This window comes from Mixophyes fleayi, chromosome 10 (genome assembly GCF_038048845.1).
Source record: "Mixophyes fleayi isolate aMixFle1 chromosome 10, aMixFle1.hap1, whole genome shotgun sequence".
In the NCBI taxonomy this organism is placed as follows: domain Eukaryota; kingdom Metazoa; phylum Chordata; class Amphibia; order Anura; family Limnodynastidae; genus Mixophyes; species Mixophyes fleayi.
The window spans coordinates 56,649,580-56,677,187 of NC_134411.1; the positions used below are offsets into that span (position 1 = coordinate 56,649,580).

Consider the following 27,608-nt stretch of genomic DNA (forward strand, 5'->3'; position numbering starts at 1 on the left):
TAGAAAAGGACTGCAACCAGTCCTGAAGTATAGTTGAATCCTAAAGCATAGATAATAATTTGACACATTCCAGTGAGTATAAATATATAGACATATATGCACAGTTCATATTCTTGATAAGCAGCAGATATTTGAAAAAACATTCATATTTGAAATTCATGTAGCTGGCAGCACATAACAAAACCAAGTGCATGCACTCTCAGACCTTGCATGCTGATAATAAGTCCCAATGCAGATTGACGATGAAAGACTTCCGGAAAGGTACAACTCTCCGTTACATGCAATAGACTATATCCATCACTCGAATAACAAATCTCTGGCCATGAAATTGACAAGCTGCAATGAAACTTGGCAATAAGATGCACGAACAATCGGATAGGTAGTTACCAACAACAAAGTGGACAATCTGGAAAAGTTCAACCTGACCCCCATAGTGAGCTGGACTCAAGCTGATGAGCTTTAATGCTGTATATCACCGACACTATAGTAGGATGCACAGCGATAACCACTGAAACAGGTCAGTCACTTGCATCCCCTTAATTCCATCAATACCCAAAGTTCAGCAGGTGTAGATAACCAGACATAGGAGATACAGGAACAATTAGTAGTTTAGCACTATATAGCAGCAGGTGGAATTGCATTCAGCCATTGCAGGAATGGGGAACAGCAATAGTTCAGTGCTAGATAACAGCAGGTAGAACCAGACATAGCCAAAGCAGGAACAGAGCACAACGATAGTTCAAGAAGTATAGGCTTCAGCCTTAGGTAGTACACATTGAAGAAATGCAAGCAGATTGGAGCAAGATGTCCAAGTCTATACAGACTATAGGTGAATAAATAAATTGCAGTCAAACAATGCATGGTCAGAATAGATGACAGTTAGCAGCACTATTAGGTACAGAGCAGGATATGGGTACAGGTAAAAAGATTGCTGGACACTACTGATCTGGGAGACTCAATCATCTGCTAAGGGATTCTTGCACAGACTGAATTTTATAAATACAGGAATTTCCTCCAGCACCTGCACAGCGTCATTGCTCCTCAAGACATCATCAGATTAGCCCTTGCTTTGTTTCTTTACGTCCAAACCAGCTGCCAATCTGGAAAAGGTCTGTGAATCATAATTCCAAGCAAGTATCTTATATGGCAGCTTTTTTTTATTGCAAATGTTACTCTGGGCACCCGGGCCTCAGAAGACACCAAGGCTAAACACAGCAGTAGATCTCGGATGTCTGATAAAGAGAGCGTAAAAGTACCGTACATATGATAGACCGAACTACAGCTGCAAAATATTTTTTTATTGCCCAAATTCCTGGTGTGGATTTTTTGCACTGTACTAAAATATTTAATTTGCCTAATGTGATACAACTGGTATGGTTGACACATCAGTTTAGAAACAAAATGTTCACAGTGATCAATCAAAAGTTGATTTGGTCCGAAAGTGTTGTCTTAGATGAGGGGAAAAAGGCTTTGATAAGAATACACCAACACACCAAAAAGAAAATTGCAGCGCTATAAACCTCGCAGGCTACTCATGAAATACTAAATATTGTAAATAAAGCATAGAAAGTGGTCACGAATCACAATATAAAAATATTTGTTAGTAACATGTACATCATATTATATAATAAAAAAATAAATAAGATAACATATAAAAAAACAGCTCTATCATTGGTATTATTAATATAAAGATATCTCGATAAGATACCCACCACTCAAATGGTATGATTACAGTGCACAGTGATCAGTGTGTGTGTGTGTGTGTTTCAAATCAAGACCTACTCTTAGCGCTACTAAACTCAATTCATGTCGCAAAATGTAACAAAAGAAATTGGCCAATATTAGAAAAGCATTTTCTTTGGTGCCTAAAAGCTTAACATTCAGTTACACTGTGTGTGGGCTATTCACCTCAGCTTGTTCGGGTGAGGTTGTTTGGATATCCCATCTGGCCACGATAAGCGTCACGACTACGTGTCATCTGCTATATTTTATACAGCTAAGGACTGCCAAGCTACTAAGGATACCGAGCCATCACAAGATCGGATCATACGAAGAAGTCCACACATATAACAGATGGAAGTAAAATCTCTCCGGAGACACATGTAGTGAGCCTGAATATATGCTCACACATTTATGTGTACAGTGCACCAAGAGAAATAGGCTGACAACATGATAATGATTTACGGCTACATGCTTTGACATAGTTGATTATATCATCATCTAGGACATTTGCGGTTACTGGATCAGATTCTTTAAACCAAAAGAGTGATACATTTTATCTTTTTACTGTTTTTCTTATACTGGCCAATTTCTTTTGTTACTTTTTGCAACAGCTGTCTTATATAAATTGTTTAGTAGCGCTAAGAATACATCTTTATTTGAATTAAACGTATATATACAACATCACAGTGCACCGTGATAGTACCATTTGAGTAGTGGGTATCTTATTGAGATGTCTTTATATTAGCAATACTGATGATAGAGCTGTTTTTTTGTTATCTTATTTATTCTTATTTTTTATTATATAATATGATGTACATGTTACTAATATTTTTATATGGTGATTTGTGACCACTTTCTATGCTTTATTTATAATATTTAGTATTTCATGAGTAGCCTGTGACTTTTTTAGCGCTACAATTTGCTTTTTGTTGTTGTTGCCTTTTGGCCATTATAGTGTTGGTAATTAAATATATTTTTTAGGCGCCTCATCAGAGGTTTATATCTTTTTTGATATAAATGCAGCAGTTGACTGAGCACAAATTTGTTAAAGGAAGATGTTTTGGGCCAGTGAAATGAAGATGAAGTGATATTTTCAAATGGGATTAAGTAAAAAAAAATAAAATAAAAAATCCTGTTCTATTAGCATATTTCATGCTTTACTCAACCTTTGTAAAGCTAGCCATCGTTGTCAAATATATGGGTAGATTTTCAAAGACACACCTTACAATTTAATAGCTGTAGTTATCTGGCTGTGGGAAGTTTTCATATAAATTGTGAAATATTTGATTTGTAAACATTAATAACTACTTATTTTGTCCTTTCTCTTAGGAGCCTGATTACTGAGCACTTGCCTGTGGTGGCTGTAGAGCAGAATAAACTTACAGCAACAGAGGACATTAAGGTGTGCTCTAACTCTGAAGAAATTCATGATCCTTTAAGTACAGGTAGTGAACATTTGGATAGGACCTTGGTTATGCACTTAAACAACTGCAACAGACTCCTGCTGGTAAGTCATGAAGTCTAAGTTTATTATGGTGAATAAAGCAGTAAAAAATATTTTACAACATGCGTGCATGAAATAGAAATACTTTTAGAAATGAGTGTATAAAAGGAACCTGATGATTATTCCGTTAACTGACCTATAGAATTGTCTCTTCCTGCAGCAATTGGGCACATTTGGTCCCCTTCGCTGCCGTGAGTTGTATGCACTTGATAAACTGATGAGAGAGGCCCAAATTTTAGAAATTATCTGCACATTAACAGAGGAAAAATCAGGAAGCGCCAACTGTGCAGAAGAAGGTGAGAATTTCAGAACACCACCAACTTCCCACCTGTTGTTCCGGTTTGTTTTCAATCTCCCATTTCATTACTGATCATATTTTTTTATTTCTTCCAGTACATGTTGTTGTGATTAACCACACTAAATCATTTAAAAGGACTGTACATTTTTGTTTAATTTTTCTTGTTGAATTTTTGTAATGTAAATATTAAGGATTGAATATATAAACATGATGTTACCTTTACCTGATTTATATGATGGTGCTAGTGTGACTAATTACAGAGCTCACCATTTGATATAGTTACATTTGTTTTAGCTTTCACTTTCTAAGAATTCCTTTATTTCCTCCCAAAGCCCAGATTGTAATTGTCTGCTCACAATACATTAGTATTGCTCCATGATAAGGGCACTTAATAGTATTGCTGTTACCCTACACATTTTCATTGTGATTCAGACTTCATCAGGTAATCAGTGTTAAATGCATCACAGCACTGGTATCATTGGTTCAATTCCTGCCATGGCTTCATCTCTGTGGAGTTTGCATGTTCTCCTAATGTTTGCATAGGTTTCCGCTCTCACAGTCAGCAAAACATTCTTTTAAGTTAATTGTACTCCTTTGTGTGTGTTTGTGTGGTTCGGAAAATAGACTGTAAGCTCCAATGGGGCAAGGGTTGATGTGAATGTTTAGATAGGGTAGCAGCTGATGAATGCCTCATCCTTTAAGTATATTATGCAAATTCATTGCTTCATTTTTCCGCTATTGCATCATTATAATATATATTTTCATACCGATTTACTGTCATTCTTTGAGGTTGTTTAGTGACCTCAATTGTACTATGATTCTGAGTGTATGTTTTGTTTTATATGGACTTAATACTTCTATCTTATTATATATAACATACTCTTAATATAATATTGATAATTAATATCTTAAGAATAATTTGGCGTAATCAGTGAGACTAATCCAGGAAAACAAACCTAATATTTTTCACACTATGGAGGAGATTCAATTCAAAGCGATGTGCCACCAGATGTAAGGATACGGGCTCTTAAAACCAAAGTTCACTAGGTTACCTCGCCCCCCTTAGGTTCAGAAATCACACAGGCAAGGAATAGAGCGAAAGATACAACGCTGCCTTTACTTTTCTTACAGTGAAACAACAGACTGTAAACTACACACTGTAAACAATAGGTCAGCGGATCACCAGTGTCTATAGGAGTCCCAGCAAGGTTCCTTACCCTCCTTAGCCACAGAAAAGTTTCACAGGCAAAACAGTCTGTCAACAGAAGGTCCAGGAGGTCTTAGTATCTTGCACTTCCCGGCCACTTGGCCAACTCTCCAATAACATGGTGGGGCACTGGGTAGCAGTCTCCACATTCGCACCAATTTACCCAAAACCTATCTCCTGATTGAGTGAGGTGTGGACAGGTCTGCTTCCCCAGGTACAGGACAGTGATGATCACCGAGTCTGCTGGTAGAGAACAGAAACTCAACACCAGTCAGCCTCAATCCTCAGAATGAATACTCCTCCCCCCCTGCACCTCAACCTCTTCCACACTTTTGTTATGTGTTAGAGCTTTTAACTGTTCCTCACTTCTTTTCCCTTTCTTCTTAGTACGCCATGTCCATAAAATAAGTTCTCCACCTGTCTGCCAGGCGCAATTTAAAAACTGGTCCCAGGGTGACAGTCCATTTAATTCCTGCAGATTGACAGGCCGGTGGGAGATGTTACTTTGTGACACGGTTCCTTCACACTAGACATCACTGTGATGTCTGGCTATGCACATTGCCTCCTATTATAGTACGGAATCTCCGTTCATTTTTCTGTGCACCTTTATGGGGTGCAAGGAAAAATGTGAGGATTTTTTATCTGACATAGCCTTGTAGTGTCTCTGCGGACAGTACATCGCTCCAAATTCAGTCTCCCTGTATGATTGGAGTATAGCCTGCTGCCTATTATATATAGGGACCCACTGTATAAAAATCCTTCAACAAAATACAAAACTTTGGTGACAATAGCTGTTAATTTTTTAAATTGCCAAAAGTTTAATTGGACAAACACCAACATATTCAAAAGCCAACAAATACGAATAATTTACCATAATAAGAGAATAAATAAATATTTTTAGTTAACTCAACATGTTTAGTCATTTATATACTTCTTCAAGAGGATTCTGCTTTTATGCAGCAGTCTTTTATTTGTAGGGAGATTATCCATCCAGTTTTATATGTCTAGAAACTTGAGGAAAATCATCCTAATAATGGTTAGCCTTAATATAAAATAAAAACTGATTACATAGAATAAAAAACATAGAACAGACAGCATTTTCTTAAAATAAACATTTCAATACTATTTTTAGAAGCACTAATGCATCATAAGATGCAGTGCTGCTAAATATGTATCGTTGCACATCGCAGTGATGCATATTTATGCACCGCTAAGATGCAATATCCTGGGGCTACTCTGGGAGCCCCAGCAAAGTGACCCCTCTTCTGCATTGCTAACCCTGGCAGGCAGCTTAGCGCTGCCGGTGACAGGACGAAGTGCGCACAGCACTTTCACTATATCGGATTCTGCTAAGCCAGAGAGGCTTCAGCAGATTCCCATAGGAAATGACAGGTGACACTATCCTGAGATGGCGTTACCTGTGTGCACAATGTAAAGCTTAGCAAAGATTTATGCTTTGCAGAACATTGCAGTCCCCATATTACTCTAAATGGGGCAGCACAGTGGCTAAGTGGTTAGCACTTCTGCCGTACAGAACTGCGGTCATGAATTAAATTCCCGACCATGACCTTATTTGTGAGGAGTTTGTATCCTCTCCCCGTGTTTGCGTGGGTTTCTTCCGGGTGCTCCGGTTTCCTCCCACACTCCAAAAACATACTGGTAGGTTAATTGGCTGCTAACAAATTGACCCTAGTCTGTCTGTCTGTGTGTGTGCGCTAGGGAATTTAGATTGTAAGCCCTAATGAGGCAGGGACTCATGTGAGTTTTTCTCTGTTCAGTGGCGCTATATAAATAAATGATGATTATTTCTGTGAAATCTTCTTAAAAGATGCGGAAAAAGCCGTTTCCGTATCTTATAAGTGGAAAATTAGCTTGATCCTTAATCATCTAATTTCAAGATATATAAAAAATAAATATACCCTTCTCTATTTGAAAGATGCCCTAACATCTATATAAGTAAATAAATAGGAATATATTCTTATAATTAAAAATTAAATATAATGCAGATAAAAATATTTAAATGGGGACTGTGGTGAAATGTTAAAAGGGTCTAATGTAAGAATGCTGACTCTGGCAGAGTCCTGAGTTTCGCACCCCACACTTAGGACCCCCGGAGGGGTTAATTCACCAACACTAGGTGACAGGATTAATTTAAACATTTTTACTAAAATTAAATGTGTATTTTATAATGTGTGCTGCGGCGTCGTAAGAGTACCACCCAGCGCTGTGGCATTCAATGGGTTACGTTGATAGATACCGGGTAGTGTAACAAAGTGTTTTATATGTTTAAATTACTTTTACAAAAGTAAAGGTGTATATTTGATGTGTAGGTGCTGGTAGTTAACCGGCATGCAGTGCTGAAAGGATCTAGGGCTTCCCCGATGGGCTTCCTGCTGCAGCTCTGGACCCTATCTGTGGGATCTGAGCAATGTGGTGCCAGAGGCGGAGGGGGGATCCCCAAACCCTTGTGGTCAAGCAGGGTGGCTGCAGGAGTCCTGGGATGAAGAGGAAGCCAGGGGCTCCCTGAGTGTAACCTACCACAGCTGCAGCTCCGTGGTTTCCGGAGGGGTTTACAGAGTAGCCTCCTGGATTCAAATGAATCCAACAGATGCAGCACTTCCTGGGCTACCCAGAGAGCTCCAATATACTGCCCCAGGATCTGGCTGCCAAGGGGGAAAGCCAGAACCCGATTCAGGGTCCCTGGAAGTTATTTTAGGTGGACGATTTAAAATGAAATCTTCCGCCATAGACTCACAGGCAGCAAGGGAGGAGAGGAGGCTGAGTCCCTCCTCTTACTAGCAACTAGTGCCCCCTTGCCCTGCCACTAACAACCATGGAAAAAGGTGTTACCTCCTCCAGGCTGCATGAATCATCCTGGATTGGTTAAAGGTGCAGGAGGCTAGATTATCTCCTGCCAGGTTATGTGTATATAAAGAGCCCTGTTGTCCATGTAAAATATAGCATTCTATCTGACCTTCAACTAGTGTGAAAAGTTCGTTGTCAGGACTCTTGAGCAATAAAACATCACTGCTTGAAGATTCTGCCTGACGCCTATTACCTGCTGTATCCTGTAGCCAACAGATAAGAGTTTAAACTCCAATCCGTGTCCCTGGGTGTCCTGTGTTGAACCCAGCTTCCCTGTGTCAATGTTCTGTCTGTTACACAGCAGTCCTGGCTGATCCCACAGCAAGCGATCAGGAGGTACCAGCCAGCCCACAGCAAAGAAGCACTATACCAGCTACCCAGAAGTAAGCAGATTTTTAGTGCGGTTGAAGGAGCCTAGTGGTGGCAGCCGAATTCTCCTACAACTATTGCCCTGTTGGCGTTCACAGTCGGCTAGTGTCTGATAATGTGTTCGTTTTTATATATTCACCTTGTTTTCTTAAAGTGTCTGTCTTAAAATCTCCACTCCTCCAGTTTTTCTACCACCTTAATCCCTAGAAATGTTTAGGTTTTTTTTTTATTTCTGTGTCCCTTATAAGTAGAGATGCTCACTGATCCCCATGTTTTGGTTTTTGTTTTGGTTTTAGATCTGAATTACAGTCGTGTTTTTGGGTTTTGCCAAACCACCCTTGCATGTTTTGGTTTTAGTTTTGTTTTGCTATTTTTGAAAAAATACATTTTTTTTGGTCTAAAATAAACTAATTTAGTGCTCCACCAGTTTCTTGGATACGTGAGGTAATTCTAAAGCTAATAAATTATGAAAAAACTGTTTAATCCCTGGTAGGCCGTCCTTAATTCTAACACCTGCCTGCAAATTCTACAGACAAACCTGGTTGTCTTCCCCCTCCATCTTTGATTATTGGCAATGTAGCAATCGTCTTTGGGTGTATATTACACCCTCCACTTGTAGTTAAATAGAAAAAAAGCAGCCTGCATAGACTGTAGAATTAGAATATAAAAATAAACGGACCAAGGTAGTTTGGTGGCTATCTATGTCCCCCCCCCCCCCTCCTGCCCTCCACTTGTAGTTGAATAGAAAAATTCAGCCTGCATAGACTGTAGAATTAGAATATAAAAATAAATGGACCAAGGTAGATTGGTGGCTATCTATGCCCCCTCCGCCCTCCACTTGTAGTTGAATAGAAAAAAAGCATATCTGTCTGCATCATAATCATCAACTTCATCATTAGTGCCCTCGTCGCCTACACAAATCTCCCCCTCATTCTCTTCTATTTCCAAAATGGCATCCTCAATTGGTGTATCACCGGCTACACTCGGGCTGTTAAGGCACACATCAGCAGTACTGCTGAAAGGAACCTTCTTTATGGGTACACAAACAGAATGCTCACGATTAGACATACCACTGGTGGATGGACTCTCCACAGGGATTAGTGTCCTTTCTGATTCAGAGCATACATTATCCTCTAATGCCTTACTGTTTTCTTGCAGCTCGGCTTTCATGTGTAACAGTAGTTGTGCACCACTTTTAGACTCCAAATTACTTGGTCTTGCTTGGTCACGAGTAACCGTACAAGAAGAAGGCTCAGTAACATTTTTTGATCTGCCACTAATAGAGAAAGGCGAAGGCCTCATGCTTTCTTTGCCACTGCGTGTGTAGAATGGCATGTTGGCAATTTTTTTTTTTATCGGCAGTTAGCTTTTCCTCAGTTACATTTCTTTTTCGCTTCAACACGGTAATTGTTTTTTTGGTGTGTGTTTTTTCCCCTGATTTAAAAAGACTATGTACTTTTACATCGTCTTTCCCAGATGATGTACTGAGAACATTACAATCAGGACTGGTGACAGAACCTGGTTGCTGATTCTGCTCATATGTGGACTGCTTAGAATCCATTTTAATGAGCCCAAACAACTTGTAGTGCAAAAAATTGTAGAAATACTGCTGACAAATATGACTTTTGACAGCCAGAAAAATTATTGCAAAAGAATGTGGAATAAGGGACACCCCAAAAGCACTTGGAGTGCCAGAAGTTGAAAACAAACCCTCCTCTATCCTCCTCTTACTGCTGTAACAATTGGTATTAAGATTAGAATTGTATAGATTAGAAACAATAATGTGTCCAATTATTGCTCTGTCCCTACGCTGATATAACCTGTGACCTAACCCTGCTCTCTTCCTCTGTCAAATGGCGACGGATTGCTGTGGAGGCTGGTATTTATGCTTTTCAAATCTCGCAAGAACCGAGCTCAGAAATACGAATACGTCACAATGACGTTTTGCCTCGATTTAGATTCTGAATGGGCGAGAGAATACCGAGCCTGCTCGGCTCAGTACTCGGATAGGCTAAATTCGGATGGATTCGGATCTCGGGAAACCGAGCCCGCCCATCTCTACTTATAAGGACGTTATCATAATGAGCTTGGAGGCATTTTTGACTTATGCTAAGGTGCTAATACACACGTCTTCAACTTCTTTTTGTTTTCCCAATGTACTGCATGGTACCCCCAACATAGATAACTCCTTTCCATTAATGGCTTACTCTTTGTTTGATCTGAAACGCCCTCTGATTTTAACTTGATTTTAATCTTGGTGCAACCTTTCATCCCTTTTTTTTTGTGAGCAAACCTTAAATTTTAGAAAGAATAGAAGTCACTTTTTTCTCTCCTGATCCATTATTACTCTTCCCTTCTAGTTTATTTGGGATATAGCTATTCACAAACTTTTTGTTTTTATAGGAAATTATAGTTTATGATAAAATCTCTTCTTTCAAGAAGATATTCCAATGTTTATTCAATATGTTACTCAAACGTTTAGGAGAGATACTTTACTCCATTATAAAGATCATATTGTTTCCGTGTTTGTTACTTTTCTTCATTGTACATGAAAGGAGTTCCTGCCTATATACTTCAGCAATGTTTTGTACGCCTTGACAAAGGGTCCACAGGGCCGTACATGACATACAGAAGGAAGTGTACCATAACACACAACATGATACATGATAAATAAAATACAAAGACCAGACATACTGAATGAATATAAAAAATACATGTAACATGGTAATGCTCATCAAATTTTTTGTGGGACATTGAGTGAGAGTAATGATAGCAATCAGCAGGAAGAAGGACTAAACTGCAGAAACAAGGCTAGGGAAGCAGGCCAAGAGGAACAGAGGGTGATGGAATATAAGGAAAACACAAGCAGTGGCGCACGCAGGGGGGGGTTTCTGGGTCTCCAGAAACCCCCTCCCTCCGCTAAAAAGTGCCCTACATGTCGGCACTGTAGTATACAGCAGCCGCGGCGCTGTCTAAGAAGCGTCCGCGGCGGTGCTGTATTGTATACAGCACCGCCGCGGATGCTTCTTTGACAGCGCCGCGGCTGCTGTATACTACAGTGCAGCCGAAACGGCGCTGCCGCGCATGCGCGGCAGGTCTCCAGAATTTATTTTTTTTCCAGGGGCGGAGGAAACCCCCTCTGACAAATCCTCTGTGCGCCCCTGACAAGGAAAGAGGGCCCTGCTCATAATAGCTTACATCTTAAAGGAAAGGGAGAGGCAGAAATAGGGTTGTACAGACTGGGGCAGTGCGGGAGAAAGCCGGGACAAGGGAGTTAGGTGGAAGGCTGATAGTCTTGAATAAAGAAATGAGTCTTAAGGGCATACTTGAAGACTTTAAGGGTAGAGACTAACTTTATGGAGCGTGGGAGAACATTCCACAGCCGAGGTGCAGCCCGGTCAAAGTCTTGGAAGCGGGAGGGGGAAGAATTGATCAGTGAAGTAGTGAGACGGCAGTCTTTGGCAGAGTGGAGGGAGCTGGAGGAGTGTAGGTAGAGATGAGGTTGGAGATGTAGGGGGGGTTTGATTGAAAGCTTTGAAGTTGAGGAGTTTAATTTTAATTCTGTAGGCCATAGGGAGCCATTTTAGGGACTGGTGGAGGGGGAAAATAGAGAGAGAGCACGAAGGCGAGAAAAATGAGGGGGGAAGCAGCAAGGAGGATATACCTTAGAGAGGCAACGTGAGAGTCAGGTAGGCCAGAGAGAAGTAGGCTACAGTAGTCAAGGCGAGAGATTACAAGAGAGTGAATAAGAATTTTGGTGGCTTTAGTGGTGAGAATGGGCCACATCTTGGATATATTCCAGAGATGGAAGCAGCAGGATTTTGAGAGGGACAGAATGTGAGGTTTGAAGGAGAGGGAGGAGTCAAGGATGACCCCAAGGCATTCCACTTGAGGGACAGAAAGGAGGGTAGTAGTATTAACAGAAATAGAGGAGTGAGGTGAGAGAGCCCTGGAAGAGGGAAGATGATTAGTTCTGTCTTGAAAATATTGAGTTTAAGAAAGAGCTGGGACATCCAAGATGAGGAAGAGGAGAGGTCAGGGGAAGATAGATTTGGGTATCATAAGCATAGAGGTGGTACTGGAGGCCAAAGGAGAGGATGATGGCACCAAGGGAGGAGGTGTAGAGGGAGAAGAGCAGGTGCCAAGAACGGAACCTTAGGGAACTCCAACAGGTAAGGGAAGAAGGGGGTATGTGAATTCATATTTAGAGACTGAATCAGAGCGGTTGGTGAGGTAATAGGAAAACCAGAAGATGACAGTGGTACAAAGGCCTATAGATATGAGAGTTTGCAAAAGGAGGGTGTGGTCAATGGTATCGAAGGCAACAGAGAGGTCCAGAAGGATAATAAAGGAGACGTGTCCTTTGGATTTAGTGAAGAGAAGGTCATTAGTGACCTTAGTGAGGGTAGTTTCAGTGGAGTGGTGGGGGTGAAAACCTTACTGGAGTGGGTGAAGGATTAGTGCGAAGTGAGAAAGGAAGTGAGACTGTTGAAGACAACCTGTTCTAAAAGTTTGGCGAGAAATAGAACGGTTATTAGAAAGAGAGGCAGAGTCGAGAGATGGTTTCTTAAGTATGAGGGAGACGAGAGCATGTTGAAAGGAGGAGGGAAAGATTCCAGAGAAAAGGGAAAAGTTGAGGAGGTGGGCAAGCTGGGGAGCAGGCCTCGAGAGAGAGGGAGCAAGTTGAGGCAAGAAGGGACTGCTGGGAGGAGATGTCATGACATATTGACTCAATTTCGAAGTGGGTAGCAGAGTGTGAGGAGAGGAGGGAGTTGAAGGTGGCAAAAAGGCAACAGGGATTGGAGGATTGGGAGGAATTGAGAGCCTTAAAGAAGGATTGTTTAGAGAGTGATAGGGCAGAACTGTAAGAAGCAAGTATGAACTTGAAGTGGAGGAAGTCGGCATGAGTGTGACTTTCTCCAGAGCAGTTCTACACTCAATCCAACAAGGATATTAAGAGGCGCTGACTTTAAATGCTGATCTATAATTAATCAACCACTGGGTCATCAATTATAATTAACCTTCTGATTAATTATAACAATAATTACATAAGTTCAAAACTTAGCCACAAACCATTGTAAACTTAGAGAATGTGATTGCTCCTACTAATTGGACTTCTTGTGTATCAATATCAAAATCAATCTTTAAGAAACGAAAAAGAAGAAAGCGCAGACAACTTCTCTCAAGTATAGGTACCACCATAAACAAATTTAAAATTGCCATAAAATAAATTTCCTAAGACACAAAATAAATAAAACACATTACACACACATAATTTGATATTCAGATTCTCCAGTCCTCTTAAATATTCAATGCTAAGGACCTAGCTCAATGTTCCAATTGAGATCTTAACTTCCCTATAGTGCACTTATAAGGGAATTCCTCGTACCAATGATGTCCAACAAACTGGCTCTAGTAGAGTAAGACTAAGAAAAAAGGTACATATAATACCAAATCAGAACCATATAGTGAACTGCCTTTAATTATGAATCCAGTCCACATGAACGGAAGAATAAATTAGATCCACTTACCAGGAGCAAATTGGAGGGTGAGAAACTAGGACAGTCCGTGTGAGCAGCTTCTGACACTGCCAACAGCAGCTGCACTTCTGATCTCTCGTCAAAGAGTGTGTTCCAATAATAGGTCTCCCAGTGGTTATCTTACCCTCCTTGGGCTTGTACAGATGATTGGTATAAAGCAGATAGACCCAGGTCTTTGAAATAATTTAATACTTCTACGATCATTCTGTGAGTTAGGATCATCTTAGTCCTCATAATTGTAATTGAATGTCCAATCTTGTGTGTGTCTCCACATCATATTGTGGTTTCATTAGAGTGTGTGTGTGTGTGTGTGTGTGTATGTATGTATGTATGTATGTATGTCAGTCACCTTTGCTTCTCCGGACAAGCCTTTTTCTAGATGCCCCAAACAATCTGAAAGGGGATTCATCAGAGAAAATTACTTTACCCCAGTCCTCAACAGTGCAATCCCTGTACCTTTTGCAGAATATCAGTCTGTCCCTGATGTTTTTCCTGGAGAGAAGTGGCTTCTTTGCTGGCCTTCTTGACATCAGGTCATCCTCCAAAAGTCTTCGCCTCACTGTGCATGCAGATGCACTCACACCTGCCTGTTGCCATTCCTGAGCAAGCTCTGCACTGGTGGTGCCCCGATCCCGCAGCTGAATCAAATTTAGGGGACTGTCCTGGCGCTTGCTGGATGTTCTTGGAAGCCTTCTTCACAACTATTGAACCTCTCTCCTTGAACTTCTTGATGATCCGATGAATTGATTTAGGTGCAATCTTACAAGCTCTTGTTGTGCAAAGCAATGATGACTGCACGTGTTTCCTTGCAGGTAACCATGGTTAACAGAGGAAGAACAATGATTTTAAGCACTACTGTCCTTTTTAAAGCTTCCAGACTGTTGTTCTAACTCAATCAACATGAAAGAGTGATCACCAGCCTTGTCCTCGTCAACACTCTCACCTGCGTTAATGAGAGAATCACTGACCTGATGTCAGCTGGTCCTTTTGTGGCAGTGCTGAAATGCAGTGGAAATGTTGTTTTTGGGATAAGGCTCATTGTCATGGCAAAGAGGGACTTTGAAATGTATTGCAATTCATTTGATCACTTTTCATGACATTCTGGAGTATATGAAAATTGCCATCATAAAAACTGAGGCAGCCGACTTTGTGAAAAATATTTGTGTCATTCTCAAAACTTTTGGCCATGACTGTATACATTCTGCTGTACCTGCGTGAACATGGACCAGAATAGCTAAGGTATGTTTACAGCACCTTATTGAATCCATACAATGAAGACTTAAGGCTGGTCTGTGGACAAAGGAGAGTCCTACCCAGTATTAGAAAGGTGTAACTAATAAAGTGGACATTAAGTGTATAACCACCCTGATTCGCCGTTCAAAATTTCTCTATTAAAATCTCCACCACCACAGAATTTGTTAGCCTTTTTAATCCCTATATATTTTTAAAGTGCTTGACCCTGTTAACAGACATTATTGAAATATGTGGATGCACTATGTTTCTGTCATAAGGAATATATCTCAAGGAACAGTCCCAAAGATTCCGGTTTTCTATGTTACCAAGAATGCACAAAAGTCTAAACAAGCCCCAAGGTAGTCATTTAAAAAATACCACCCAGATATTGAACATTTTGGACTCTGTGGATTGGAAGGACAGTTACTGAATGGCAACATGTGAAGCATGTGTGTGTATATACATATATACATATGTATATATGTGTGTGTCTCCTTCTCTCTCCCCCTCCCTCCCTCTCTCCCTCTCTCCCTCCCTCCCTCCTCATATTGAGGTGTTTCAATCAGACCCATTGCCGGCGGTTTATAAAATCAAGCACCTTGCCATGCAGTCTCCATTTACAAACATTTGTGATGCAAAATGGGTTGCTCTGAAGAGCTCAGTACTGTGATAGGATGCCACTTTTGCAATAAGACGGTTCGTGAAATTTCATCCCTGTTGGATATTTCAGTCAACTGTAAGTGTTACTATTAGAAGGTGGAAGCGTTTAAGAACACCAGCAACTCAGCCACGACGTGGAATACCACGTAAAATCACAGAGCTGGGTCAACAACTGCAAATAACATGGTGCGTAAAAGTCGCTACCGCTCTGCTGATTCCATAGCTGAAGAGTTCCAAACTTCGACTGACATTAATGTACCTACAAAAACTGTGTGGCAGGAGCTTAATTGAATTGGTTTCCATGGCCGAGCAGCTGCATGCAAGCCTCACATAACAAAGACCAATGCCACGTGTCGGAGAGAGTGGTGTAAAGCACACAGACAATGGACTGTGGCGCATTAGAAAAGTGTTCTGTGGAGTAACTAATTACGGTTCTCTGTTTGGCAATCAGATGGGCGAGACTGCTAGGAGAGCATTACCTACCTGACTGCAGTATGCTAACTGTGAAGCTTGGTGGAGGAAGGATAATGCTTTCGGGCTGTTTTTCAGGGTTTGGGCTAAGCCCCTTATCTCCAGTGAAGGGCAATCTTAATGCTTCAGCATACCAAGTCCTCTTAGACAATGCTATGCTTCCACATTTGTGGCAACAGTTTGGGGAAGTCCCTTTTCTATTCCAGCATGACTGTAGTCCTTGCTTTGTGCATTGGGGCACAAAGACATATATAGATATATAGAGATATGTAGATATCTAGAGATATGTGTATATATATATATATATATATATATATATATATATATATATATAGAGGTATGTGTGTATATATATATGTATGTGTGTGTATATATATATATATGTATATATATATATATATATATATATATATATATATATATATATATATATATTATAGAGAGAGAGAGAGAGATGTGTATATGTGTATATATGTATATATATATATATATATATATATATATATATATATATATATATATATATATAGAGATATGTGTATATATATATAGATATAGATATAGATATAGATATATATATATATATATATATATATATATATATATATGAGAGAGAGAGAGAGATATTATGCAGACGTATCATACACACATACATACCATCAGTCCTGTGTAATGCCAACGGTAAAGAATCCTGAGACCATTCATGTGTGGGGTTGCTTCTCAACCAAAGGAGTGGGCTTACTCACAATTCTGCCTAAGAACACAGCCATGAATAAAGAATGGTACAAAAACATCGCCCAAGAGCAACTTTTCCCAACCATCTAAGAACAGTTTTGTGACGAACAATACCTTTTCCAGCATGATGGAGCACCTTGCCATAAGGCAAAAGTGATAACTAAGTGGCTCGGGTATCAAAACATCAAAATTTTGGGTCCATGGCCAGGAGACTCCCCAGACCTTAAATCCATTGAGAACTTGTGGTCAATCCTCAAGAGGTGGGTGGACGAACAAAAACTCACAAAATCTGACAAACTCCGAACATTGATTAGGCAAGAATGGGCGGCCATCAGTCAGTATGTGGCCCAGAAGTTGATTGACAGCATGCCATGGCGAATTGCAGTGATTTTCAAAAAGAAGGGTCAACACTGCAAATATTGACTCTTTGCATAAACTTAGTGTAATTGTCAATAAAAGCCTTTGACACTTATGAAATGCTTGTAATTTTACTTCAGTATACCATAGCAACATCTGACAAAAATGTCTAAAAACACTGAAGCAACATATTATCAGGCTGAAAATAGCCATTGAAAGATGGGTAGAATGTGGTGATAAAGGAATGCAGATTGTCAGCAACAATACTCAGGTAGATTGTGGCATTTAAACAATGCTCCATTGCATTTAAGGGGACTGATTTGTGCCAAGATATTATTCCCCATACCATTACACCACCTCCAGCATGCACCGTTGACATAAAGCAGGTTCGATGCATGGATTATAGTTGCGTATGCCATATTCTGACACTACCATTGGCATGTTGCAGCAGAAATCTAGATTGAAAAAATGTCAGCTTGTCTGACAAATCTGTCTTCAGCTGTCCAGCTTTGGCGAGTTGCAGTAGTCCATCCACTTCAAAATTCAATGTATTGTGTGTTCAGAGATGCTGCATACCACTGTTGAAATGCATGTTTGTTTTGAGCTACTGTCACCTTGAACCAGTCTGGCTATTATCCTCTGACCTCTCATTAACAAGGCGTTTTTGCCCACAGAACTGCCACCCCATGGAAGTTTTTTTGTTTTGCACACCATTCTCTGTTAACTCTAGAGAGACTGTTGGCACCAACTATCCTTCCATGGTCAAAGTCACTTAGATCACATTTTTTCTATATTGAAAACTGAACCTATTGACTGTGTCTGCATGCTTTTGTGCCTTAAGTTGATTAGATATTTACAATAATGTGGCCACTGAGTGTATAATATGAAAATGTTATCACCCCTAGTTTCAGCATTGATTTTATATGTGTTTCTTAATGTATATTGTTTTGGTAAGATATTCTTATTTAGGTATATTTATAGATCTCAGGGTTTTTAAATAGGTAGAGGAAGAGTGTATTTTACATTTTATTTTGAAGTTTTTTTAATTTTTCAGAGAGTGGTATTAAAATGTTGATTTAAAACAATTACTGTCTGTTCTATGTTCTGTCTTTCCTTCTATATTTTATGTATTTCCTCCTGATTTTCCGTAATTTGCTCTGCCATTATGTATGCTCCTAGTTTTAGACCCTCTGGAAAATAAACAATTTTCTATACAGCTAGAAATAAATACTTGTATGGATAATTAATTTCCCTACAAATAGGAGATTGTTGCGTACCAGCGGAATCACCATGAAAAACATGGTGAACAGCAAAATGCTTTGGGATAAATTCTTACCCCTTGGAGTATCCGTACTAGAGCCGCAAATCCGAAGCATTTTGAGTTCTAGCCACCTTTCATCTTGAGCTCTCAGAATCAATAGTTATTTACTCTTGGGGCAGAAATAGCATATGCAAAGATATGTATATAGGCCTACCACTGCAAGGAGTTATTAAGAGTTGTATGGACACGTGGTTTTGCTCTGACTGGATCAGGAGATCAGTGACCCCTAAACCTGGAAATTAAACTTTATTTTATACATGTTTATGCCTTCAAATATGGCTTGGGCTTTCTCAAATCAAAGGAGGAAGCTTGATTGTATATAATGGTCCAAATAAGTTGCTTTTTACATTTGGTGGGGATGTCTCTTTTTATGAAAGTTATAAGAGACTAGAAATCTCTTTATTCTCTTAATATAGTAAAACATTACTATGTGTTGGTGTTAAATTACCATATTTTCCGCTCTATAAGACGCACCTGACCATAAGACGTACCTAGTTTTTAGAGGAGGAAAACAGGGAAAAAAATATTCTGAACCAAATATCAAATCTCAAATATTCTGAACCAAATGGCACTGCTATAATGGCTATGAGGTCCATGTGTTTGAATGAATAAGTGGAAAATACCTCGGCACTGTGAAATATATTATGAATATTTATTGAAATCAGTAAAAGTAGGTAGTTCTGGCCAGAACAGTATACCAAATTCAAAAGAGTTCAACAAAGTAATAACAGTGGGGACATAAAATCACAATTTTAACAATGCAGTTTGTACAATAACAGGTGATTTCACAATAGTCCACTATATCAATGACTGATGCAAACATCTGGGTCATAGAAAAGGGTAAGAAAGCCCTCCACCCATTGTAGACCCTAAATTGTAAATCCTGAGCTAGATCCAAATAGTGGATATAATAAATTCTTCCACAATGAATGAGTGCAATGTTAATTACTGTCCGTTTCAGCAGACAGTGCAGAGTATGTAAACTCACAATGGTGGAAGAAAGTATGTACACTTACAATTATGGAGAGGTGATCAGCTCCCGATATCTCCTGTAAATTCAAAGTCCAATGTAGTAAATACACGGACCAGCTCCGATGTCAGCTCTGGTGTAGAGGCAGATAGGTAGGAATACTGAGGCGGGTCAGAAGGTATTAGTATGCGGTTAATCCAACGCGCTCGTTTTAGAACAGAACGGAAAACGCGTTTTTCGGTTTGTGACCCGGAGCTGCACGCTGGCGATGGTTGTGTACATAGCTGTTGAAATTATTTTGTTGAATATTGGAGAGCTCTTCTTGGCGCTTCTCCGTAAAAGGCAACTGACTGTGACAGCCGAGGATACAAGTATATTGCTCATTGGACTGGGGATAAGCTTCCACACAGGCTGAGTCACATTCCACCTTACTTCACAACCGCTCGTTCAGCGGCATCACGTCACTAGGATGCGCACACCACTGCAGAATTGAGACATACGCCCAGCAACAGGACGCTGGAGCATCCCCACGGCAACCAGGTATTAAGGATCTGTACCAGGCTTTTTTTTAGTATTCGCTCCATAAGACGCACACACTTTTTTCCCCACTTTTTTGGGGGGAAAAAGTGCGTCTTATGGAGCGAAAAATACGGTAATCTGTTTGTTTAACAATAAAATACATAATGTTGTTATATATGAAAAAACATATTTCACAACCGTGCTAACCTATATCGTAAGTAGAGATGAGCGCACTCGGATTTCCTGAATCCGAGCCCACCCGAACGTTGCCGATCCGAGACAGATCCGGGTATTGGCGCCAAATGAAAAGTTGAAACCGTGGCTCGGAGTCATAATCCCGCTGTCGGATCTCGCGATACTCGGAACCTATAAATTCCCTGCTAGTCGCCGCCATCTTCACTCGGGCATTGATCAGGGTAGAGGGAGGGTGTGTTAGGTGGTACTCTGTTCTGGTAGATCTCGTGCTGTGCTGTTTAGTTCTGTGCTGTGCTGTGTTCTGCAGTATCAGTCCAGTGGTGCTGTGTGCTGTGCTCTGTCAATTTTGAGTTCAGTGGTGCTGCTGGGTCCTGTGTCCTGTTCAGTCCAGTGGTCCTGTGTCCCATGCTCTGTGCTTCTAAGGGCATAGTTATTTCCCCAATATTCCCAAGTGTTTAAAAAATGAAAAAAAAGTTATAAAAAAAAATACAAAAATTTTTTTGAAAAATTTTTTAATTACAACAAAATTTGCAAAACCAATCCTGCAGTATAAGCCCATTGGTACTGCAATATTACCAAGTTCACACATTCTGCAGTATCTTGTGCTACATATAATGGAGAGCAAAAATTTGGAGGATAAAGTAGGGAAAGATCAAGACCCACTTCCTCCTAATGCTGAAGCTGCTGCCACTAGTCATGACATAGACGATGAAATACCATCAACGTCGTCTTTCAAGCCCGATGCCCAATCTCCTAGTACAGGGCATGTGAAATCCAAAAAGCCCAAGTTCTCAAAAAAAAGCAAAAAGAGAAACTTAAAATCATCTGAGGAGAAACGTAAAGTTGGCAATATGCCATTTACGACACGTAGTGGCAAGGAACAGCTTAGTGGTCCATCTTCAACCAAGGATCTTAGCCCTCCTCCTCCCCCCCCTCCCTACAAAAAATTGAAGAGAGTTATGCTGTCAGCAACAAAACAGCAAACAACTCTGCCTTCTAAAGAGAAATTATCACAAATCCCCAAGGCGAGTCCAAGGGTGTTGGTGGTTGTCAAGCCTGACCTTCCCATCACTGTACGGGAGGTGGCTCGGGAGGAGGCTATTGATGATGTAGCTGGCGCTGTGGAGGAACTTGATGATGAGGATGGTGATGTGGTTATTGTAAATGAGGCACCAGGGGGGGAAACAGCTGATGTCCATGGGATGAAAAAGCCCATCGTCATGCCTGGTCAGAAGACCAAAAAATGCACCTCTTCGGTCTGGAGTTATTTTTATCCAAATCCGGACAACCAATGTATGGCCATATGTAGCTTATGTAAAGCTCAAATAAGCAGGGGTAAGGATCTTGCCCACCTAGGGACATCCTCCCTTATATGTCACCTGAATAACCTTCATAGTTTAGTGGTTAGTTCAGGAACTGGGGCTAGGACCGTCATCGGTACAGGGACACCTAAATCCCGTGGTCCAGTTGGATACACACCAGCAACACCCTCCTCATCAACTTCCTCCACGATCTCCATCAGATTCAGTCCTGCAGCCCAAGTCAGCAGCCAGGCTGAGTCCTCTCCAATACGGGATTCATCCGAGGAATCCTGCAGCAGTATGCCTACTACTGCCACTGCTGCTGTTGCTGCTGTTAGTCGGTCATCTTCCCAGAGGGGAAGTCGTAAGACCGCTAAGTCTTTCACAAAACAATTGACCGTCCAACAGTCGTTTGCCATGACCACAAAATACGATAGTAGTCACCCTATTGCAAAGCGTATAACTGCGGCTGTAACGGCAATGTTGGTGTTAGACGTGCGCCCGGTGTCCGCCATCAGTGGAGTGGGATTTAGAGGGTTGATGGAGGTATTGTGTCCCCGGTACCAAATCTCGTCGAGATTCCACTTCACTAGGCAGGCGATACCAAAAATGTACAGAGAAGTACGATCAAGTGTCCTCAGTGCTCTGAAAAATGCGGTTGTACCCACTGTCCACTTAACCACGGACATGTGGACAAGTGGTTCTGGGCAAACAAAGGACTATATGACTGTGACAGCCCACTGGGTAGATGCATCGCCTTCCGCAGCAACAGCAACAGCTGCATCAGTAGTAGCATCAACAAAATGGCTGCTCGTGCAAAGGCAGGCAACATTGTGTATTACAGGCTTTAATAAGAGGCACAACGCTGACAACATATTAGAGAAACTGAGGGAAATTATCTCCCAGTGGCTTACCCCACTTAGACTCTCATGGGGATTTGTGGTGTCAGACAATGCCAGTAACATTGTGCGGGCATTAAATATGGGCAATTTCCAGCACGTCCCATGTTTTGCACACACCATTAATTTGGTGGTGCAGCATTACCTCAAGAGTGACAGGGGTGTGCAGGAGATGCTTGCGGTGGCGCGCAAAATTGCTGGACACTTTCGGCATTCAGCCAGTGCCTACCGCAGACTAGAGGCACATCAAAAAAGCATGAACCTGCCCTGCCATCACCTCAAACAAGAGGTTGTGACGCGCTGGAACTCCACCCTCTATATGCTGCAGAGGATGGAGGAGCAGCAAAAGGCCATTCAGGCCTACACAGCCACCTACGACATAGGCAAAGGAATAGGGATGCGCCTTAGTCAAGCGCAGTGGAGACTGATTTCCGTGTTGTGCAAGGTTCTTCAGCCATTTGAACTTGCCACACGAGAAGTCAGTTCCGACACTGCCAGCTTGAGTCAGGTCATTCCCCTGATCAGGCTGTTGCAGAAGCAGCTGGAGAAAGTGAGGGAGGAGCTGATAAACCATTGCGATTACACCAAGCATGTAGCTCTTGTGGATGTTGCCCTTCGTACGCTTTGCCAGGATCCGAGGGTGGTCACTCTTTTAAAGTCAGAGGAATACATTCTGGCCACCGTGCTCGATCCTCGGTTTAAAGCGTATGTTGTGTCTCTGTTTCCGGCGGACACAAGTCTACAGCGGTGCAAAGACCTTCTGGTCAGGAGATTGTCCTCTGAAGAGGACCGTGACATGCCAACAGCTCCACCCTTATTTTCTTCCACATCTATGGCTGCGAGGAAAAAGCTGTTTTCCTAAAAGTCCCGCTGGCGGGGATGCTGATAACATCTGGTCCGGACTGAAGGACCTGCCAACCATTGCAGACATGTCTACTGTCGCTGCATTGGATGCTGTCACAATTGAAAAAATGGTGGAGGATTATTTTGCTGACACTATCCAAATAGACATGTCAGACAGTCCATATTGTTACTGGTAAAAAAAAAAGGCAGTTTGGAAGCCCCTGTACAAACTGGCTCTATTTTACCTGAGTTGTCCCCCCTCCAGTGTGTACTCGGAAAGAGTTTTTAGTGCAGCGGGGAACCTGGTCAGTGAGCGGAGAAGGAGATTGCTTCCTCACAACGTTGAAAAAATGATGTTTATAAAAATGAATAATCAATTCCTCAATGAAGTACAGCACTGCCCTCCAGATAGTACAGAGGGACCTGTGGTTGTGGAGTCCAGCGGGGATGAATTTATAATGTGTGAGGAGGAGGAAGTACACACTGTAGGGGGAGAGGAATCAGAGGTTGAGGATGAGGACGACATCTTTCCTCAGTAGAGCCTGTTTAGTTTGTACAGGGAGAGACGATCTGTTTTTTTGGTGTGGGGGCCCAAACAAACCAATCATTTCAGCCACAGTTGTTTGGTAGGCCCTGTCGCTGAAATGATTGGTTTGTTATAGTGTGCATGTCCTATTTCAACAACATAAGGGTGGGTGGGAGGGCCCAAGGACAATTCCATCTTGCAACTATTTTTTGGGCATTATGTGACCATTCAACAGTCGTTTGCCATGTTCAAAAAGTAAAAGAAAATGTCAACAAATTTAAAAAATTTAATCAAAAGTTACATGCCCTGTCATTATTTTAAACAAGAGAGTTGGACGTGCTAGAATTAGTGTAGTGTTAATATGTTATAAACACTACACTTGGAACTTGGAGGAGGTATTGTGGCCCCGGTATCAAATTTAGTACCGGGGACACCCCACTACGCAGTCCAGATTTTTTTTTTGGGGAATTCAGAGCCGTGGAGGGTTTTTTATTAATTATATTGTGGTGACCCACTCCTCTACGCAGTCCAGATACATTTATTGGTCCGAATCATACAAGTTCAGGGTTTTTAATTTATATTGTGGTGACCACTCCTCTACGCAGTCCCTGTACATTTTTTGGTGAGATTCATACCAGTTGATGGTTTTCTTTTTATATTGTGGTGACCACTCCTCTACGCAGTCCAGATACATTTATTGGTCCGAATCATACAAGTTCAGGGTTTTTAAATTATATTGTGGTGACCCACTCCTCTACGCAGTCCAGATACATTTATTGGTGCGAATCATACAAGTTCAGGGTTTTTAAATTATATTGTGGGGACCACTCCACTACGCAGTCCAGAAAGATACCTCGTTGCAACGTTTTGGACTAATAACTATATTGTGAGGTGTTCAGAATACACTGTAAATTAGTGGAAATGCTTGTTATTGAATGTTATTGAGGTTAATAATAGCGTAGGAGTGAAAATAAGCCCAAAAACTTGATTTTTGAACTTTTTATGCTTTTTTCAAAAAAAATCCAAAACCTTAAATCTGAACCAAAACCTTTCGGCAGGTGTTTTGCGAAACAAATCCGAACCCAAAACATCACGAAAATCCGAATCCAAAACACAAAACACGAGACACCAAAAGTCGCCGGTGCACATCCCTAATCATAAGTACTTGAATGTGCTACACTTTTTTGATTTCTTCCTTTCCTCAGCACTAACCCACCTTGTATAATTGAAAGGCAAATCTTGTACCCAGCAGACAGTGAAAACGTAATAGCTTCCTCATTTATGCAAGTTTGTTGTCAGAGCCCAGAGGAAGAAATTATATAGTCCTGCAGCATGTTGCCATCTCTTTAATTGGCTCCATTCACCTCTCATACCTGGAGTAGAATGGCGGCATAGCAATTGATTGGATTTCCTTCAGTGAGCTTTTGACTGCCAATTGGAATTCACTGAAATAGAACCAAAAATCAAGCTGTTATGGCTGCTACTGTGCAGCTCTGCACTCTTTGGCTACAGATTGGTAGTAAAAGTGGTGAGAGATGAAAAAAAATTTACAGACCGTATTGGGGAGGTCCAAACGAATTTGTCTCTTATTCGTCAAGACATGCAGAAGATGAGAGAGCAAGTGAGTGAAGTTGAGCAGCGAGTATCCACACTAGAGGACAACTCTGCACCCAAAAAGCGAGATATGGCTGAGCTGACTGCACAGGTCAAACTCTGTGCGCAAAAAATCTCAGACCTTGAAGCACGTTTTCACAGAAATAATTTACGTTTTGTTGGTCTTCCCGAAAGAGCGGAGGATCCCAACTCAGAGGCCTTCTTAGAATCCTTGCTGATATCTGCATTCGGAAAGGAGGCCTTTACTGTGCGGTTGAGCAGGCCCACAGACTCCCTCCGCGGCCGGGAGCTCTGGCTCGGACTTTTATAGCAAAATTGCTGCATTTTCGTGATAGACTGGCTTGAACCTAGGTGCCACTAAAATATGAAAACCAACCGGTATCAGTTTTTCCTGACTTTGCTGTGGATGTCCAAAAAATCAGGGCCCAGTTTGTTCAGGTGAAGAGACGGCTTTGCGACCTGCAACTTCCATATGCCATGCTATTCCCTGCCCTTTGGCGTGTGGTCGCGGACAGCTACACTCCAAAGGGAGTGGGAATAACTAAAAGTTATAGATTAAATGTTGAGTTCTACTAAGGTGGCAGAAGGAGGATATTTTTTTTTTCAATCAGGTAAAATTTTATTGCATTTTTTACTTTTTTTTTTTTTTTTTACACTTTAACAGCAAAAAAAGCCCAAAACATTAGGGTAAAACAACAACTACAGCCCACACAGTGATACAAGCAGTGTCAAATATTCATACACAGTAGATTCAAAATGCATTGATATTCAGATTTTCAAACCAGGGTATGCACATCATCCAAAATTTTGAGATACAATAAGATAATAACACAGTAGTATTAATATAAAATATAATCGTTGACCTTAATAATAAAGGAGGCGGCTGGATGTCTGCCCCGAGCATTGCATTAGGAGAGCTCCACCTCCCTCAATCCTTCTGTAACATATGGGGATTCTCTACCTGTACCATATTCTTTCATATTTATCCACTAGGTTCCTATTGGTGTACATGAACCTTTCATGGCCGACTGTATCGTTAACAAGGTCAATCCAGAGAAGGAGGATATTTAGATGTCTTGCCTGGAACGTGCGAGGACTCAATGACAGGGTCAAAAGATCCCTAGTTCTGAAACAAACTAAAATATACAAACCTGACACAACGTGCCTGGTTGACTCACCTGGGAGGGGACATGTTCTGGCTTTAAAAAAAGCGTGGGTGGGAAGGGCATGCCACTTTGTACATTCAACACACTCCCGAGGAGTTTCAATACTGGTTAGAAATAACCTGCGGTTTTCACTTGAGGAGGTTCAGTTGGATCCATATGGTCGATATGTATTCCTTCGGGTATTGATGGACAACTCTCCATTTGTGCTCCTGGCTGTGTATATCCCCCCACCATTTAACTCTGAAGTTCTTAAGAAGGCCTCCAAGTTCATTGCAGTCTCCCCGCATGTTCCAGTGATCTGCATGGGAGACTTTAACGCAGTCATGGACGCCGGTCTTGATAGGTGGTGGGAGGCATCAACAACAGTACGTAGGGGTCCCTCCCACTTTCCCAAATAGACAGCTGACATGGAGTTAATTGATATCTGGAGAGACAGTTTCCCAACACAAAAACTTTATTCATGCTAATCTGTCAGACCATACGTTTTCCAGAATTGATCTAGCATTGGTTTCTAATAAACTGACCAATTCGGTACAGGAGGTCAGCTACTTGCCTAGAGGTATATTGGACCACTCCCCGATCCTCCTGGTCGCTGCCCTTGCCCCAAAGGCCGGTATCCATTTTTGGAAGCTGAACCCATTCTGGCTTACACTTATGGGTGCGGGTAGAGATCTGATGACTGACTAGGAGGGTTTCTTCTCTGTTAATACTGAGACGGTCCAATCTCTGGTGCTTTGGGACGCCTTTAAGGCCTTCCTCCGAGGCACCCTGATTAATCAAGTGGAGAGTCACAAACGATCCTCTAGAGTGGAGGAACTGCGGTTAGAACTAGAGATGGGCAGGCTCGGTTCCCCGAGAACCGAACTCACCCGAACTTTGGGTATCCGACTACCGAGACGAGCAGGCTCGGTACTCTCCTGCACGCTCGGAATCCAAATCGAGGCCGAACGTCATCATGACGTCGTCGGGGCTCGGTTCTCGCGATGCTTGAAGATTATAAATACACTCCTCCACAGCAATCCATCGCCATTTGACAGAGGGAGAGAGCAGGGTGTAGTCACAGGCTGATTAGAGCAGGGACAGAGAATACAATATTCCGATTCTAATTGTGCTAACAAAAATCGCTAGAGAAGAGAGGAGGATAGAGGAGGTTTTTTTTCCCCAATATTTGGCACTCAAAGTGCTTTTTGGGTGTCCCCCATTATTTTGCCTACATATTTCTGGCTGTCAAATTTACTATCTGTCAGCAGTATCTACCAAATAATTTTTAGCACTCCCCAGTGCTTTTGGGGT

The 27,608-nt window shown here is 41.4% G+C and overlaps 1 protein-coding gene across 2 annotated transcripts in view; it reads left to right on the forward strand.

Annotated features, from left to right (window-relative positions):
• The window catches only part of RIPOR1 (RHO family interacting cell polarization regulator 1), a 280,592-nt gene that overhangs the window by 190,181 nt on the left and 62,803 nt on the right, over positions 1–27,608 (forward strand). For both annotated transcript variants that reach the window (XM_075188806.1, XM_075188805.1), the window contains exons 15-16: positions 3,052–3,229; positions 3,387–3,522. In XM_075188806.1, the coding sequence (XP_075044907.1) occupies positions 3,052–3,229; positions 3,387–3,522 (314 nt within the window). The remainder of the gene's footprint in view (positions 1–3,051; positions 3,230–3,386; positions 3,523–27,608) is intronic.